Below are 19,748 nucleotides of genomic sequence, written 5' to 3'. Positions count from 1 at the left end.
ACCCTTGAATGGTAGGAAACAATTTCTCTTTTTTAGCGTTGGGTAAACATGTGTAATTAGCCTTGTACTTATCTCCATTAGTATCATTAGACTTGAAAACCCAGTTTAATCTGGATTCTGCTCTCTTCTCAATGTCAGCCTGTTTCTGGACCAGTACAGAGCCAGCCTTGTTGATGCAATAAAGAGATTACTCCAGCCCAGGGTAAGTATGTTTCTATTTTCTCCTGAACACTGGCTACAGAATAATTAGTCTGTGCACAAAGATGGAGAGAGTAATGGAATGGCAGGATTAATGTCATGTAATACTTTAATACTTATTATGTCCAACTTCAATTGGGTCTTCTGATCTATTAGATTCTTTCCTAATCATAACTAGGAAACTTCGTACCCTTGGCCTTCTGATAAGAAACACAGTGGGTAGTAAACTAAATGCAACTGCTTCAAAGATAGTGTGAGATTATTTTTATCAAAGAATTTCTTGAGTCTTTTCCTTTGATAACAATATCTTCATATTAAAGTTGAAGTATGATATTGAAAGTTTTCTGTTGACTTCTGTCATTTTTAATTCCGTCAATGGAATCCTTTCTCGTTGGTTATTTATTTATTGCAAAAGAATACTTTTTTCTTTTTATTTCTGTTTATATTAAAGAAAAGGACTTCAGATGAGTCTGTATATTAATAGTTCTTTGCTTTAAAAGGAAGTCATTATTTACATATTATAAACATTAGGTCACAATGAAACCAAGCATGGCATAAAAGATTTTGCACATTTTTACATTTATATATCCATTTATGCCTGTGAGTAAATTACAGAGTTTGTATCCACTCTTATTTTGTTGGACTGTTAAACTAAGCTGGGAGGTCCTGCAGCCTAAACGGAGAGTTAATATACATCTATTTAAAGTAAGAAAACGAGTTTAAAGCTCATGCATTAATAAAAAAACAAAACCTTATAACTATGTAAGACTCTTGCTGTGCTATAGGAATTTAAAATAAGTTAACAGTATTAATATAGTCGAAGACAGGAATGCATATTTATCTCAGAACACTGAAGTGTGTGTGTGTTTCTAAAGTATTTTTTTTTTAAAGGTCCGTTCTAGTCTTCTGACTCAGTGAGACTTACAGACCAATACCTTTCAACCTTTCTTTTATATCTTTATCATAACCTTCAGTGGTTCCCAGAGCAATCTGATAATCATCCTTTGCCGTACACTGTTGCTTTTTATTTTGCTATCTCTATGTACCTCAGAAACTTAAAATAGGTCTCTTGGAGGAGTAGCCATAGCTTCCTAAGTGGTAGTCAGTCCAATTCAATTGGCTTCCTCAGTTCCCCCTGTGAAATGGGCAGCAGATCTTGAGGCAAGGAAGGGGCATGTTCCAAGCTATTGATGGCCACTGCATGGCCACCCAAGTTGAGGACCAAAGAAGGAATTTTGGGTGTCTGCATCCCCCCACCTCTGTTGGCCTTGGGTGATTCTTGTGGGCATTTGCAAGACCAGGATTTTCAGGGACGGCTCAAGGTTCTTGAATATGAAGGCCTCTATGAAAATGTATCATACATAAATATAATGCTTTCAAGGACTCCGGATCTCACACTGCACAAACAATACTTCGCTCATCACCAATACCCCTTCAAAGCCCATTTGTGGCAAATACTCCATTTTGCAGCAGATTTGCATGATTTACCTAGGATCCACTGTAAATCATTCGCATGATTTACAATAGAAAAGTGCCTAAGCTATGAATAGATCTAAACGCAGATTGGACTGGAATCCAGCAGCTCTTCTGTACCCTCTAATAAACCCTGACCACACTCCCTCTGTCTGAAGTGTGGCCACACGCGGCAGCCCCCTCTGAGCAAGGACAGCAGCCCTCCTACTGACAGCTGATACCCTTAGCCTAGAGAAGGTTGGGGCAGGGCCCTAGGGGAGGTGGCACTTATTCCTGCTATGTGAGGAATAATGAGGCCAAGTCAGAGGGGCTCCCATTAACCTGTAGCATTAGAATGGCAGTGGGGGGGGCCTCACTTAGGCCACTCTTGGAATGGCTGATACCCAAGGCTGCCAGGTATTCTAGCCTAAAATGTAAGGAGCCCACCATCAGAGGGGAAATCCCAGTTGTGGATGGCACATGGACTTACCAAAATTACCACCCAGGAACCTCATCCCCATCAAGAGGTCTGGGGAGGTGAGCACTTGTCCTTCCTGAGCCTCTACCCAGATGGACCACAGAAGGATCATGTGGGCTTGCCAGTGAAGAGCCCAGTCCCACATGCTGTGCTGATGGGCTAGGAGGATAGGAGCATGGGAGTAACCAGAGGACAACTGGACTTTTCTTTTTAGCTTTCAGGGCTGGCTGTTTGGCTTCTGGAGGGCCTCCCGCTGCTGAGTATATAGTCCAAGACTAAGAAAATGGTCAAGGTTTTATTCCATTACAATTAGAGCTGGTTTTAGTGTTCTCTTGAGCCCAGACAACTCTACCATGGTTTTGTGGCCCAGAGGCTGAAGGTGTCACAAGAAGCCCACAGAGAAACAACATGGGGGGCTACATAGTGGACCCTGAATTCTTGATGATTCAGTGCAAGATACAGCAAGTTCTCTGTGCACTTCCAGCAAATGCAAACACTGCACTTCCAGCAAATGCTTCAAGTTCATAGCGTGGCCCCGGTTTCTGAAGGTCTAGTGTAGCGGGTGGAAAGAGTCAGAAAAATCTGCATACAAACCCCAAGTCTACATTAACTACCTTGCCTCTCTGAGCCTGAGTTTCCTCACCTGTCAAGAGGCAAGACTAATGCCCACCTTGTGAGCTGGTGTGAAATATTTACATATGTAAATCCTTGGTCTGTGCCTGGCTTACAGGAGGTGCTCCTTAAGGGGAGCTGCTTTTCTTTTATTGCTGTAGAACTTATCAAGGTTAATCCACATGAGATGTTTATCCAGAGGGACGCTGGCTTGGCTGATGGGACACGTGAGTTCCAGGCCCAGTGTGGCCCTAACAGGCCCTGGAATCACCTCTTGCTCCATTCTCCCCAAAGAGGGAAAATGAGGGAGTTCACCCGTGCTCTCATAGAGTTCTATCAGCTCTGAAATCCTACATTCTCCTCGCAGAGAGAAGGTATGCATGGGCTGTGGAGGCAGAAAGCTTAGGCCCAAATCTGGTCTCTGCCATTGACTGAATTAATGTCTGGAAGTCTCAGTTTCCCATCTGTAAAATGGGGAGTGAAAAAGCCGATGCATTGTAATGCACATGATTGGCTCCGAGTATCTATCCGAGGTTAGCTCTGGTTACTTTGGTAAATACAGACTATGGGGGCCTTTTTTTGTTTGTTTAGATGGAGTCTCGCTCTGTTGCCCAGGTTGGAGTGCAGTGGTGCAGTCTCGGCTCATTGCAACCTCCGCCTCGCGGGTTCAAGCGATTCTCCTGCCTCAGCCTCCTGAGTAGCTGGGATTACAAACATGTGCCACCACGCCTAGCTAATTTTTATATTTTTGGTAGAGACGGTTTCACCATGTTGATCAGGCTGGTCTCAAACTCCTGACCTCGTGATCTGCCCCGCCTTGGCCTCCCAAAGTGCTGGGATTACAGGCATAAGCCACCACGCCCGGCCTTATGGGGGCCTTTTTCCAAGCATTTTCCTGGAGAAATGCTGGTGGGAGGGGAAGACATGATTCTCTTGACTTGGACTTTGAGACTTTCTGCACATAATTGGCACACAGCGTCTCCCCTGCACATATATCCTGAACACCTGTAGCAGGCCCTCTACTGGTTCTGGGAGGATTGTCTACCTGGACGAAGATGACACTTTACTACAGAGAGTCCCCACCAAGTGGGGGAGAGTACTCTACACTGGCAAGACAGAAGTAACTGCAAAATGAAGGTTCAAGTGTCAAGCTGTGGGAACAAATGAATTCTGCCATTTAGGGGAGTATGGTTGATTTCTACCTTGAGCAAATCAGTTGTCTGGGGTCAGAGGGTCCAGAAGCAAAGAAAGTAGATGGAGAGGGGGAGTTTCCCTGCCTTTCATTTTCTATACTGGAGCTCTGAATGAAAAGAGGTCCCCAGAGAGAGCTTAGCCACCTGGGTGGGCTCCTCGCTTGGCCCAGGGGTGATGTCACATCCCAGGCTGAGCTTAGATCCTCAACCAAACAGCCACCTATGCCTGAAAAGTCTTTACAGGAGGCCCCAAATTTTAGCAGGGAATGTTTGTTACCACCTGAAATGTAGGCTTTCCTCAAGCTGCTGGTCTACATAAACTGTAAAGATAGTTAACTCCTGTCATAACACTACAAGGGACTCTCCAGCAAACTTAATAGATGAAAACAATAGAATAGGTGTGAAAAAGGAATGAAATCAGCACATTTTATCCATTCCAAGAAGCAATCCCCAACACTCCCCCAACCCACTTTTCCCTCTGGTGAGTGGCTTCTTGTTACTGATGATTGATAGGGTGACTCACTGTCATTGTATTCCTTAAAAGTCCATGACAACAGCAGTGTCCAGTATCAGAGGACCCAAATGTAATTTAAAATACAGGCACAGCAGCCTGCAAGTTGAACTTTCATCCAGAAATGACAACCAACAAATGGTATCTACTAATATTCCTCTGAAATGGCTTTGGGTACAGGGAGGGGAGCCAAGCCAACCAGACAGGGTGAGTTTACTCAGAACCAGAGGACAGCATATTGACAGTAATCCAGCTTGTTACCACTGCTAACCAACTGTCAAGAATTCAGAAATATCACTGTAGAATTCACTTAACCTTCTTCAGAAATTGGCCCTAACCGACCACCAGATTCCCAGAGTCCTGCCTATATCCAAGGTGTGCTATAAATGTAAATCATAAACTCTCATATTAGAAAAGCAATTTTTTGTGCGGGGACAGGGTCTTACTCGGTCACCCAGGCTGGAGTGCAGTGGCACCATCACCACTTAACTGCAGCCACGAACTCCCAGACTCAGGTGATCCTCCTGCCTCAGCCTCTCAAATAGCTAGGACTACAGGCATGCACCACCATGTCTGGCTAATTTTTGTATTGTTTTAGAGATGGACTTCCGTCATGTTGCCCAGGCTGGTCTTGAACTCCTGGGCTCAAGCAATCCTCCTTGGCCTCCCAAAGTGCTGGGATGACAGGCATAAGCCACTATGCCCAGCCAAGTTCTTTTTGCTGAGAGACTTTCTCATCTTTTTTTGAAAAAAACTAACATCTCTGCCCACCTCTGTACAAACTTCTTTGCTTGTTTCAAGGAAGTTGCCTTGCATATATGGGATCAGTACTGTGAACTGAAATGGTGCTGAGACACTTGGGTTCTTATCTGCTTACTGAGTCAGAGACCCAGCAACTCCTCATCAGTTCTTGGTGAGAAGTTAGCTCCTACAGTTGTAGGATTGCCCTTGACACAAGGGTTGTAGTTTATAGAGAGTCCTCAGATGGTTTTAAGACCCTCAGTGCAGGGGCCCAGCCCTGATAAGTCCTTTTCTAATATCTACCCAGATGCTGTTCAGCATATACAGTACTGTGTGCTTAGCAGAGAATACCAAGACATGAGGTAGAATCTCTGCCCCCAAAGACATTGCAGTCTGGTTGTGGAGATGTAACAAAAACACAGGTAGAACTATAGCAGACAATGTAAAATACAGCCCGGTGCTATTTTTATTTGTTTTGTGAATCTTTCAAATTTACGCCTTCAATAGAATGAGAGATACTCATTCTATTGAAGCACTGAACTCCCAGGAATTACAATACAATATGGTGGGTGCCAGGAAAGAGGCACCAGGAGAAAGCACCAAGAGTGACTGCCTGAGGAAGGTTTCTCTAGAGGCAGTGGTGTCTGACTTTGGTCTTAAATAGTAATAAGGGCACTTTGAGTCTGTGGAGTAAGAAAAATCATGATGTGTTTTGGGATCAACAAGAAGTTTGCTCTGGCTGGAGTGTAAGAGTGTCTGTGGTTTTGCTGTTAGGGTTGGGGAAGGGCAGGAAGATGAAGTTAAAGAGTTATGAATGGCCATCGAGACCATCCTAGTTAACACGGTGAAACACCATCTCTACTAAAAAATACAGAAAATTAGCCAGGTGTGGTGGCAGGCGCCTGTAGTCCCAGCTACTCGGGAGGCTGAGACAGGAGAACGGCGTGAACCCAGAAGGCAGAGCTTGCAGTGAGCGGAGATCTCACCACTGCACTCCAGCCTGGGTGACAGAACGAGACTCCATCTCAAAAAAAAAAAAAGAGTTATGAATGGCCAAGAATAGTGTGATGAAGAGACCAGGCTCTTCTGTATGGCAATGGGGAGCCATTGAAAGTTTTTGAGCAGTGATGTGCTCAGGTGTACCTTCTAGAAAGATCACTCTGCCCGTAGCATAAAGGGTAGATTGGAGTAAAGGAGAGCTTGAAAGCAATGAAGCTCCTCAGAGGTCCAGTGTGGATCAATATCCACTTGGAATCATCCATTTAGCAGTTAGTGAAGACCTGAAAATGGAGAAGAGGACATGGAATGGATATTCCTTGAGAGTTCCATTCAGCAAACATTTATTGAGTGCCTCTCAGATGCCAGTCACTGTGCCAGGCATAGACTGAGATATGACCTAATCCTGCCCTGGAGGGGCTCACAGTCTAGAGACAAGCAAGGGACGATCACCTGGTGGTGTGTGATTGGCACAGCAGAGGTGTGGGCAACCCTTGGGGACAGGGAGTGGAGGCGGCTAACTGGGGAGGAGGCACAGTATGGAGGCCAGAGAAGTCAGCAAAGGCATCACAAGGGCAGGGAGTCTAACCTGGGTGCTGAGGGATGAGGAAGACTAACCAGGCAGACAGAGAAGTGGAGGTGAGAGAGGCATTCCACCAGGGGAGCATGTGCGTGTTTGAAGACACAGGATACATAAAAGAACAGATGGGGGCTGTGATGAGGTTGGCCAGACTAGAGCCCAAGATGTGTATGAGGGAGTGGCAGGACATGAGGCTGCGATAAAGGCATGGGGTAGGTCACGCGGGGCTTTGCCTGCCATCCCAAGAAGGTGGGACCTAAGTCAAGTTTTCTTTTTTCTTTTTTTTTTTTTTTTGAAACGGAGTCTCGCTCTGTCGCCCAGCCTGGAGTGCAGCGGCCGGATCTCAGCTCACTGCAAGCTCTGCCTCCCAGGTTCACGCCATTCTCCTGCCTCAGCCTCCCGAGCAGCTGGGACCACAGGCGCCCACCACCTCACCCGGCTAGTTTTTTGCATTTTTTTTTTTTAGTAGAGACGGGGTTTCACCGGGTTAGCCAGGATGGTCTTGATCTCCTGACCTCGTGATCCGCCCATCTCGGCCTCCCAAAGTGCTGGGATTACAGGCTTGAGCCACCGCGCTCGGCCAAGTCAAGGTTTTCAAACCCTGTTTAAATGGCAGAATGCTTTGGTCAACACTTTTTAGCCAGCACCCCAATTACAAAACAGATAAAAATGATACAGCTTTAAACTAAATGTGAGACTGGTACTTCCTCTGTCTTGGTCTTCCTCATCCCTCTAGGCCACCCCTGAAGCAATGCAGAACACAGTTTGAGAACTACCTGCAGCAAGTGAAGCAAGTGACAGTGATGCAGGTAGGGGGATGTGGCACTGAGAGATCTCGAAGGGCAATGCCGTGGTTCCCAAGATTCCAGCTTTATTTCGAAAGTGACAGATACGGAAGTGCTTGGTACCTAAGAGGTACTCAGCTTGCATATCTGAGTGTATGTGTATGTGTGTGCTGCATTTGATGGGTATTGCCCTGGGAAGGGCAGGGGTTAGCAGTCAAGAATATTGAGTTTTATTTTGGACAAAATTGATTAAAGGTATTTTCAGAATACCCACATGCAGAGATGTAGTAGGCACTTGAAAATGTAGGTGTGTTGGCTGGGCGCGGTGGCTCAAGCCTGTAATCCCAGCACTTTGGGAGGCCGAGACGGGCGGATCACGAGGTCAGGAGATCGAGACCATCCTGGCTAACACGGTGAAACCCCATCTCTACTAAAAAAAATACAAAAAACTAGCCAGGCGAGGTGGCGGGCGCCTGTAGTCCCAGCTACTCGGGAGGCTGAGGCAGGAGAATGGCGTAAACCCGGGAGGTGGAGCTTGCAGTGAGCTGAGATCCGGCCACTGCACTCCAGCCTGGGCGACACAGCGAGAGTCCATCTCAAAAAAAAAAAAAAGAAAAGAAAATGTAGGTGTGAGCCCTGGGCAGTGGTGAAAGCTATAGTTACAGACTTAGAAGTTATTGGTGTATAGGTGATAGCTGAAGCCATGGACATCAGTACAATTGCCTAGAATTAGATGGAACATGATGAAAAAATAGGCAGAGCCCTGAGGACCACTGACAATTAAAAGACAGGTCAGAGAAGAGAAGCTACAAAAGGAGACTGAGAGAGACTGAGAGAGATGCCAGGAGAGGAAGCAAGTGAAGGCAGAATTTCAGAAACCAGGTAAAGAAATAGAAAATAGGCTGGACACAGTGGCTCACAACTGTAAACCCAACACTTTGGGGGACCAAGGTGGGAGGATCGCTTGAGACCAAGAGTTCAAGAGCAGCCTTGGGCAGCATAACAAGACCTCGTCTTTATAAATGACAGCAAAGAAATAGAAACTAAGCATACGCTTAAACATGGAATTGGTATTATTATTGGTTGCCTGGAAATGAAAAAGGAATAAACTAAATGTGAGAATAGTGCTTCCTCTGCCTTGGTCTCCCTCTCCTAATGCATTTTGTTGGCATAGCATATTCCTTTTATAATAAATCTGCAGCATACCGATTTTTTTCCAGAAGTACAATCCCTTTAATATATAAGTATAGATTAGTCTAGCAAAATAACAACAACTGAGCTCACAAGGTAAACAGTATCACTGTTGTTTAGTGGAACTTCTCCCTCTTCTCTCCAGGAATAAATGAATTCTCTGAAATTTCTGCTCATCAGTCAAAGTGTTACATTCAATTGAGTATTCATTCTGAGTTTAAAATAATTCTGCAATGGAATGCTTAGAAAGTTGTGCTTTGGCAAATTGAAAATAATTTTTCTAAAGTGATGGGCTAATTTGAAATCCATATTCCTTTTCTTGTTTTGATTTGTGTGGCTGAAATTGTAAAGCATATTCCTCTGATTGTACTGTTCCACCTGTGACGTATTCTCTCCCCTGGGGATACTGGGGTCTTCTAAAACCATTCATTATGGGGAGGGGGAGATGCTGGCACTCAGTACGGCTCAGTGAATGAATGGATGATGGGCTATTTTCCATCCTAACTATTAATCCACATCTTAACGGTGTCTGTATTCAATGAACTGAAAAAGAAAACAAACTCCTGAGTAGTTAAGAGATTAAAACTACTGCCCAGTCTTTCTCTTTCTCATGGGTACAGTGTTGTGCACAGAATGCTGCTCTCTAAAACCCCATCTTAGCAGCTGACTCTGTAAAAGCTTCTTGGGAAAATCTTTTCAAATGAATAAGCAATAGAACATGGCTTTTGAATTCCCAAAATCTCAAATTTTTTAGATTACTCAACTTCTGGATTTAGTTTATTGTCTCATCAAATATTGACTGAGTGCTTACTATGTGCTAGGCACTGAGAAAATGTAGTGAATAAAACATTAGAAGATCCTGTGGTCATGGAGTACGCATTCCAGCCAGAGAAGACAGGGCAATAGCAAACAAGGATACAATGTGTGTCCCTGGTGATAAGTGCTAAGAACAAAAATAAAGTCCAGCGAGGGAATGGAGAGTGATGGGACAGGGGCTGCATTCTGGACAGGGTGGTTAGGGAAGGACAGGTAAACTGAGAGCTGAAGGAGGAAAGGGATATTTAGGCAGAGAGTGCTGTCACATGCTTAGCTGCTGTCCCCTACAGCTCACCCCAACCAAGGCATGTGGAGATGCATTGCTTTGTCGATGCAAGGATCAGCCCAACCTAGAACCCTGTAGCCTTGTGAACATGATGATATGCAGCTTAGACAATAGCTGTTAAAAACCGACTCTTCGGGTGTTACTGTGAGACAATTTTTTGCGGGTGACTTTTAAATAAAACAGCTTCCATTATTCAAAAATCCAGAATGGCAACCAGCTCTTAGAAATGACTAAAATGACCTACCAGCATTCCCTGTTGTTGTTGTTTTTTTTTTCTAATGGAGACTTCTGCTGTCCTGCTGAGACCGTGTATTATATCTAGTTTCACATAAAAATCAATTTTTGCTGCTAAGTTTGAAAACTGCCTGAAAATAGCAATTAATATTGAAAAAGCTGACAGAACCTTAAGTGTAGTGGCATGATTGGTGCTGCTATAATTATGTGCCTGCGTGTGTACAGGCCGATGTAAACACAGTATAAAAACACACTTGATGCCCAGGACAGTGTAGCCGCATATTTTCTTACAGGTAAGTGAGGGCGACGGGGAGAGGGAGAGAGGATTGATAGAATTTTTAGAGCACTGTTAGGTGGTGTAGCGCTTTCTAATCTTACATCAGTATAATCTTTCTGATTATTTTCACATTCTGCATTTGATCCTCACAATTTGTTGGGGGGAAAATGGCAGAGCAGGCTTTGTTCTTCCCATTTGATGAATGAGAAAACTCAGTGGATCGGCGAGGGTGGGTTAAGGTTCTTATCTACAAAATGGAGAGATTGGACTACATTATCTCCAAGGTTCCCTCTAACTCAAAAGTTCTGTGATGATTTTCGGATTGTCCTGAGGTGACACAGCTGTTTAATGGTGGAGACTCCCCTTAAGTCCAAAGTCCTTTCTGCCACAGTTCCTCCTTATATTCTTCAAACCCTTCACTGCATGTTAAGTCATCTGTAAAATGCAATGTCTACTGTACAGGGTTGTTGAGAAGATCGTTGAGGGGATTAAAGGGAGGACTTGTGAAGCACCTAGCACAGTGGTAGCTATCATTATCATTGTCGTCACTGTTAATAATAAGGAGACATGTAGTGTAGTGGAGAGAGCATTGGTGCTGGGGCTTCTGATCATTCACTGACAGAGTTGATAATACCAACAACACAAGGTGGTTTAAAGACTAAAGGAGGGTTGGGCGTGGTGGCCCACACCTGTAATCCCAGCACTTTGGGAGGCTGAGGTGGGCAGACCACCTGAGGTCAGGAGTTCGACACCAGCCTGGCCAACATGGTGAAACCCCATCTCTACTAAAAATACAAAAAAAAAAAATTAGCCAGGCATGGTGGACTGTGCCTGTAATTCCAGCTACTCAGGAGGATGAGGCAAGAGAATCACTTGAACCCGGGAGGCAGAGGTTCCAGTGAGCCAAGATTGCATCACTGCACTCCAGCCTGGGTGGCAGAGTGGGACTCTGTCTCCAAAAAAAAAAAAAAAAAAAAACTCTAAAGGAGATGATGTTTATATGAATGCCTAGCCCAGTGTCTGACTACACTATACAACATAGGGTGGCTTAAAGACTAAAGGAGAGGATATTTATGTGAATCCCCAGTGTCTGACTACCAGGTGCTCAAGAAATGGCTGGCTGGTGTGAATGATAAACCACCCTTCATAAGAAACTCAGATATAGTTTCATGATTCCCTCAAAACCTAAAAAGGCATTTCACAGAGGTGAAGTGTAACCTTGAGAGTAACAGAAGCATATAGCCAACTTTATTTACAAAAAAAGAAAAAGAAAGAAGATTCTGAAGTTTGGCCATTCTGTACACATCTGAGAGGGAGGAAAAATCCACGTGCGTCCAATAGTTAGCAAATGGTCATTGTGAAGTTTCATATCAGATGGTCTTCTGAAATCCAGTACATACTTTATTCAGGTCCTCCCATTCTCCCCACTGCAACAATCACATAAGATTGTGTGGATTATTTAGAAAAGCCTGTTTACCCTCATTATTCCACTTTCTTTGAAAAGCAATCATGTGAATACTATGAGGAACTGCTTTGCTATAGTGATGACCATTATGAAGGATTCAATAAAGTTGGAAACCAAGATCCTGGAGCCTCTCTCTGACAGCGTGGTCACAGAAAAGGCTAGGGGCAGGACTGAAATGTGAAAACTCTCCAAGAGAAATTGTGGTTACTTGTCTCTATGAAGGATTTCTTGGTACTGAATTTTCAGGGCACAATAAACTAGCAGATGTAAGCATCTGTTGTCACATGCCCCGGGACTGTGTTGGGGAAGTGTTGGCATGTGCTAAGGAGTCACAAGGTGAGTGGCATTGCCCTGGACCAGTTATTCTCAAATCTAGTCAATGGCTTAACCCATTGGACCTGAGACAATGCATATTGTTCGGAACACCAGCTTTCAACCACATTTTGTTTTTTATAAGCATTATTTGAAAAAGATAAAACACAGCAACTGGCCATTTGGATGTGAAATCTATTTTTTTTTTCTTATTTGATATATATCTCTCCTGGAAATTTTTCTCATTGTGAATGCCCATCCTGCATAGACATCTCAAGAACAATCGAGTTTTTCTATTTGAGGGCAGTACATTAAATGCTTTGACCAATGTCTGTTATGTTTGGTTACCTTCCAGTTTTAAAATGTGTGAATTTCCTTTTTACTGTTCTAGGGGAAAGCAATGGTATTTGCCCCACGCCGAGGGAATACTTTAAACCAGTTTTGCAATCTAGCTGAAAAAGCTGGTTTCTCTATCCAAAGACATGAAAATTATGATGAACACATTTCAAACTTCCACTCCAAGGTTAGTTTTCTGCTTGTGTTAGATAACACTTTAATCCACATTGCATTTTGAAGAGATCATGGTCTTTTTGGCAGGTAACCTAAATATTTGATTAAAGTACTCCTTAGGTGTGTTGCTTCTGAACAGCTATTTGTATCTGATTATTTTGTGTGGTAAAGCCATCTTTTATCTTTGCATGTCTAGAAGGATTTTACAGAAACCGTTCCTGTTTACTCCTTTCTCTGAAACAAACTAATCTTTTCATTCATAATAGACTAATTTGTAGGATGCAAGGGGAGGTGGCATAGAATGAATGATAAACATGCATTTATATTTTAATGAAAAACCTTCAGCTTTTAAGTAGGTTAAACGCTTAGCCGCACTGAAATAAATAGAAGGTGAATGTCTAATTGTATCATGTTGGACTGTAAATCTTTATCTCTGTTTGCTTTATAGCTGGGTCAGTTGGCAGTTTGAGACTGTTAAATCTCATACAGAATTTCACAGTTGTGGGGTTATATGTCAGATCGAGGCGCTACAAGATTTAGGTCAAAAGCACTTATCTGAGAGTGATTTCTAAGCCTGCTTACATAAAGCAATGTTATCAGCCTTTTCATTATTTATAGGTATAGAGCAATATGGGACACTGAGAGGCAAGTATTTCACTGAAAACTTTTCAGGATTCTCACGTTTGCTAATACATGTCACAGTGACTAGTATAACATGTATTATTTCAGTAATTTTGTGCCTTACGGATATCTCCCTTCACTGAGCTAGTCTGACCTTGGCAAGAGATTTTAACTTGTCATGATTTCACAAGTTGTAACTGCAGAAAAATAAAGGCCTGACCTTAATTTTCTCCTGGGACAATGTGAACAGCATCCTTTATTGCCCAGGACTATAATGTAATGTAGAAGTGTGTTGGCTTTTGGAAAAATATATGCAAAATTAATCTGATCTTCCAAGCAAGAGAAAGAAATTCTCACTTTCTGGAAATGAACTTATTTATTTGAATCTTTAAGGTTCCATTTAGTCTCTGGGGAAAAATGGTGCTTTGTGAACTGAAAGAGTTAAATCACGTCCTCTCGCTGGTGGAGTCAGGCCCGTTGCTCACAATCAGAAAATAAAAACAGAATGGTACGTGATTCAGATCTTACCGGCCTAGAATGATGTTTTCCCCTTTTCAACCCCTCCCCCTAAAAAAAGCGGGGCTTTACCTGGTAGGAAAAGGGTCCCTCCTGCCTCCCTGGACTCCTCCACCCAAAGAAATAATGTGGCTTTCTCTCCAGGGTCGGGCTGGAACTACAAGGATCAGCTGACAGCTGCTTCAATGTCGTGCCATTCACTTTCGCCCTAGAACAACAAATGCTTTTAGTTTCCCAGTGACAGCTCAGGAGAGCAAAGGCGTGGGTTTCTCCACCAGCAAAGATGTTCAGCATTGTGCCTGATACCCTCTGTCTCCTCCCTGAAAGATCTGAGAAGTTTTGGGACATGCCAGGCACGCCCACCTCTCCTTTGTCTAGAACTTTAGAGTGTTAGCGCCTGGTGGCCAGCACACCTCCTCTTTTTATTTCCAACGTTGTACACTACCCTGCTAAGCGAAGCACATAAATCTGGTCATAATTGCTAAAAGTCAAATTCACAATTTGCTGACATTGGTATATCGGACTAAGAAATAGTTATCTTCATTGTTGGGGGTGGGGAGAGTGTAGAACCCTAGGAGAAAACTCTGCAGAGTTGGCACATCCTGGATAAAAGGTATAAACGGGCGCCCATGATATATATATTTTTTAATAATGAGAGCTGTTTCAGCTGGTGTGGTATTCTGCTTCTAGCAAAAGAATGCCTCTGGTCCCTCCTGTGCCTGCTTCAACAGCACGGATACTGTGTGCTGACCGGGCTGGCACGTGCAGTTGTGCTCCTTTGCAGGAGAAGGAGCTCGCCCAGAGGCCGGAGCAGTGAGCCGCGGGCCACGCTGGAGGGAGCGGTCAGCGTCGCTGCTCCTCGCCCAGCCCCATGCCCTGCAGCAGGGCGCGAAGGCGGAGGCCCAAGGCAGCACCCCTGCCCCCTCCAGCCCTGCCTGCCCGCCCGGGGCTCCGGGACGCGGCCGCCGGGAGCCTCCACCCTGGCGGCTTTTGTTGGCCGCGTGCTAATAGCCAGGGCTTAAAAGTTTTCCATCTTGAGCGGCAATCAGCTTTCTTCCTCTCCGTCTCTGGCCAAAGCCCCCTCGTCCCTGGGACGCGCTGCTCCCCAATGGAGGAGCGGCGTTTTCCTTCAGGCTGCGTGTTATCCTCTTAGCCCTACTGTGTTGGAATAGAGCGTAACCAGCTGGAGGACTGTAAGACGCCTGATAATGCCGCTCTTTTCCGCTGTCCCGTCTTAATCTTGTTACACAAATGGTCGTGAAGAGATTCATGAATTTTAATTTTGCCCTCTGCATTAGTGCCTCGCGTCACTCATACACAGCTGCCTTCGAAGCCGAGTTTTTCACTCCTCCTCTTACAACAGGGGAAAAAATTAGTTACTTGGCAGTAGTGCAAGGTAAAAAAAAAAAAAAAAAAAAAATCTACAGATTTAGGCAACCACCCATGAAGCTGATTAACAGTCAGTGATCAGGAGGAACAGCTTTGCCTCTTAAACTTTTCACCTCTCATTGTTAACTGTGAAATTTTATTTCCGTTAAAAAGCAAGCCTGTAATCAAAACGGTGCCATTCTGCACTTTTCTGCCAGTGCTTTTGTTAAACTGTGCCCACACCATGCAGCCAGTGTGCTCGGGAACCAGGCAGCCAAAGGTGTAGTATGTTTTAAAAATATTGCTTTTCAGTCCATCCTTGCAAGGGGAGAAAAATAAAACACTTCCCTCTCCTCCCCAGCCTTTGGGTCTCCTCAAGGCTGAGAATGAAATTCATTGCCCTCATAGTGTGGTTCAAAACCTTTCGGATGGTTAGATAGCAAATCGTTTTGTAAGGCAGAGATATGACTTCGAGATTACAACTGGCTTGACACTAGTTGGTAAAAATACTCTCATTCATGCAAATGTTCTTTGAAATATAATTTTACATGCCGTGGGTTTTTTTTTAAACTTTCGCAAAACCACCCTGAAGTGTTTATTTTTCTGTATTTTTGTACATTGCTCTGAAAATAGGCTTGGGCTGGGCTGTGAAGTCAGTACATTGTGTTAAAAACACGGCCATATTGCACTTCTCCTTATCTATTCAAAATGCCACATTACAAGTGGCTGGTGCTTATAATCTGTGTGGTGTGCTGTTGATAATTGTGGATACTGTAAAGGGTAAACAGTCTGAACTCCACTCCTGCTGCTGCTGTTCACGCTGTAGTAAGGCTGAGCGTGTTACATCCAATTATGAAGTAAAGCATAATGCTACTAATAGTAGCTATATAATTTAGTTTAGTCCTCAAAGACCCTGTTTTAACCTATGAAATTGAAAAATTGTTTTATTCATGATTTGCTTTTTGTTCATTTTCTTTCAAGGTGCCTTTTGATATTTGTTAAAATTGTAATTATTAATTGGGCAAGGAAGTACAGCCTGGGTAAATGGAATTATTCTTAAAGCTCATAACATTCCCCCATCGAAGCAAGTATTGGCTAAGCGCTTTGTGTGTGTTCAAGTACCCTCACATAACAGACCTGCTTGATTCAGAAATGATCCGGGCCTGGGTTATAGTGTTGCCTTTGAGGGTTGTCAGCTCTTCCCCATTGTGGAAAGGTCTCACAGGCAAGACGGGGCTGGCCCCTGGCCCCTTTCAGCAACGAAGCCTCTGCTTTGGCCTCCAGAGGTCAGCATAGAATCCAAGTTAAAAGTGATTTCTAACCCATATTTACAGAAGAATTATTTATCCCACATATTACCTCAGGGACTTTATAAAGAGCTCATTTGAGTCTCTGTATATTAGTGCATTGTGAGTGAGTAGGTCAGCTGACTGCCACTGAGTAATCAACTTTCCCTTATCCCCAATCCCTGAGGAAAGAATTGAGCTAGCTTGGCCCTCTCTTCCCTCTATAAAATACTTCAGTGAGCTCCCTCTATCACTAGGGCAACTGGCAACAAAGGTATTTACAGTTGGTAAGTCCCGGTCAGTGGGTATAGACGGGGAAGTTGGTGAAGCCATTTTCTCGGCATTTTCTAAAATTAGACTAAATAGTAAGGTTGGAGGACCTGTGTTTAACACTCTCACTACTTTGGTAGCAGCAAAAATCCACAAGGATCTTTCTAAATAGACAACAAATCATCTGTACACAGAACAAACTCCATCTAAGAAAACAGAATGAAGTCACCTCAGTGACTGTACCACCGTCAGTTCTTGGAAAAGTGGATTAGAAAGTAAAGTCTGAATTAGCTTTACGTTCCCCAGCGGAAAAGGGGAGGTGGGCTCATGACTCCTGTCCTTAATAGTGACAGTCTGTCCATGTCATGGTTTGGGAATATGATTCAGAAGGAACATGCACTTCGAAAAGATTCAAGTTAACATGCCCCAGAGGGACCACCCTGGGAGAGTGTGATGTTGAGGCCATTCATTTTGCTTTAGGGTGGGTGGTGTTTGACTAATTTAAACAATAAAGGACTTGGCTCCATGTATAATTAAAAGAATTTTTTTTTATTATTATAATCTAAAAAGGAGTTAACAATTGGCTCATGAATTCCAACTTCAAAAATATTAATTTTGTCTTTATAAATCGCAAATTATTAGTTGCTAGGATAAATGTAAATATAACTTTAAAACTATTTCAGCTGAATGAAGAAAAAGTGTACTTTAGACGTGAGAAACCTGACTGGATTTTAAAATCTTATCACAGCAAGATCCTCAGAACTTCCCTGCGCAGTATCGACAGGAATGTCACTAGTCTAATTGTTGGAATATGTTCTCCTCAGAGAAAAGAATTTTTGAGTGACTTATTATTAATGTTAAAACCCCTAAGAAGCACCTGGAGAGCCTTTGCAGTGTCTTGGGCCCCACAAGCCTTTGCCTGTGCCCAGATGTTGCCACGGACTCCAGGCAGTGATCTGAAGTGCCCACCTGCCTGAATAGTGTGGCATTGGTCAGAGGCAGAGGGTACAGAGAGCAGAAACTTCTATGTCAAATGACCAGTCAGGTGACGATGAATGAGCCCCAGCTCTGCCTTCAGTCAAGTGCCTCACAGTTTATAGAGGTCAAAATGCAGCTGGGGTATTTATGAAAAAATGCCCTACCCACCCCCACCAAAAACAATCCCCATATTAATGTATAGAATTGTGACACTAGTGCCACTGAGAACTACTTTGAGTTGCTTTTCTGTGATTTATTTTTCCAGAACTATATATTTTGGTGTAAAAGTCATGATACTCAACATTAATAATGACTGGTAAAGATCCCTAATTGGAGTCCCCTTACCTTTTTTTTTCTATTATTGTTTTCAGTTGAAAAGGGAAAACCCGGACATATATGAAGAAAACCTTCATTACCCGCTTCTGCTTATTTTAACCAAACGCGGATAGAAGATTAAGCTTCTCAAAGACGAAGAAAAATATCAAGTGCACAGGGAATATTTTTACAAAAACAGAAATCTGTAATGGGTATAATCGCCTGCCTGTCCCCTTTGCAGCGTTTCACGTGTGGGCTATGGACTCCACCTGTCCTCACCCACGTTATTCCCCAGCTGCCCTCTCCAGCTCCCTCCCTGCCTCTTTTTACACTCTGCTTGTTGCTCTTCCTGCCCTAAACCTTTGTTTGTCTTTAAATATGTATAAGCTGCCTATCTGTGACTTGAATTTGACTGGTGAACGACCTAAATATTTTTCCCTCTAATTGAGAGAGAATTTCTTTTGATGATACCCATCCCTCCTTAAATATCTTTTTTTTTTTTTTTTTTTTTTTGGTCTTTGTTCTGTTTTGGTGGTGGTAGTTTTTAATCAGTAAACCCAGCAAATATCATGATTCTTTCCTGGTTAAAAAAATAAAGCATATCGTTTTATCTCCCTCCAATTAATTGTATTAAATCTGCCATCCCGTTCTCTATCCCTCTCTCTCCTTCTTTTTTTCCTTTTAAACAGTATTTTTTTTCCCTATAGATGTATAAGAAATGACTACATCAGCCCAAAGCCTCATAAACTGACCGTTTGTCCTCTGGACACAATAGCGTGGCCAGCCCTCTGCTCCTCCTCCCCAATTATGTGTGATTAGTCTCAGTGTGCTGTGTCAAGGAGGGGGAGTGTGCTGAGTGCTTATTATCTGTTTAGGTACAAGAAGAGCACATTTAGGCTCTGACTATGAATGAAAAGTGAGCCTTTATCAGGGCTTAAATCTAACTGCTGCTGTTCTCCAGGCCTCTTTCAAAATAGGTCCTTCCCAGAGAAATTTTGAATAAATGGTTGATAAACTAGATTGCAACCAGGGGGAGTTTTTTAAAAACTCAGTCACACAATTATCTTATTTAAAGTAAGTATATATTGTTATATGCTGTGATTCAAGTGTATGGTAAACATTTAATAGGTGCTACCTAGGATTAAGAGAGAATGACTTTTCTGCAGGGAACCCAAGCTTATCCTTGCCTAGTGCATCCATGAGATGCTGTAATGCCTTTTGTGGAAATTCAGATGTTTATCTGTAAGGAATCATCTGTGCCCACTTTAGCAGTAATGTCATTAGTAGGTTAGCTATATATCCTCATATCTTTAGAAGAGGCAAAAACATGTATTCAGTGTGATACAATTAAAGTGATAGGTGAGAGACTGGGGGTCCATCCTTTTGCATGTTAAACAAACTTAGCTGTCATAAAAGCAGCAACTCTCAAATGTATTCTCTGCTCACTTCTATCATCAAACAAATTTTTCACCATCAGTTTGCATGTCCTTGTATTCACCACTTTTTCTGCTCCATTAGAGCACCTAGATGGATCTCAGAAGGCATAGGTCAAGTCGCAGTTAGATCATACATTTCTTTCTCACAAAAACTTGAATTGCAATGCCAAGTGATGGGCTAACATCACAATAACAGCAATTTATTCCTCTTTGGATAAAACAGCAGTCTCTTCTCAGTGCTAGATAAAGACCAGGGCAATGCAAACCAGCCATTTAGCTGAGTAGTTCAGCTAGTGGCAGCTCTCCTTTGGCGACTGCATA

General features: G+C 43.2%; 1 protein-coding gene across 2 annotated transcripts in view; it reads left to right on the top strand.

The window, feature by feature from the left end:
• The window catches only part of CAMKMT (calmodulin-lysine N-methyltransferase), a 419,013-nt gene extending 400,401 nt beyond the window's left edge, over positions 1–18,612 (top strand). The window contains exons 9-11 of one of the 2 annotated variants that reach the window (XM_010356520.1): positions 139–202; positions 12,519–12,650; positions 18,048–18,612. In XM_010356520.1, the coding sequence (XP_010354822.1) occupies positions 139–202; positions 12,519–12,650; positions 18,048–18,125 (274 nt within the window). In that variant the 3' untranslated portion in view covers positions 18,126–18,612. The remainder of the gene's footprint in view (positions 1–138; positions 203–12,518; positions 12,651–18,047) is intronic. The other variant, XM_030921734.1, reaches the window with a different exon arrangement.
• The last annotated feature ends 1,136 nt before the right edge of the window (positions 18,613–19,748 follow it).

The sequence above is a fragment of the Rhinopithecus roxellana genome, chromosome 17 (assembly GCF_007565055.1).
Source record: "Rhinopithecus roxellana isolate Shanxi Qingling chromosome 17, ASM756505v1, whole genome shotgun sequence".
NCBI lineage: Eukaryota > Metazoa > Chordata > Mammalia > Primates > Cercopithecidae > Rhinopithecus > Rhinopithecus roxellana.
Note: the sequence above shows the minus strand (reverse complement) of the source record. Positions and strands in the feature narration are given on the sequence as shown.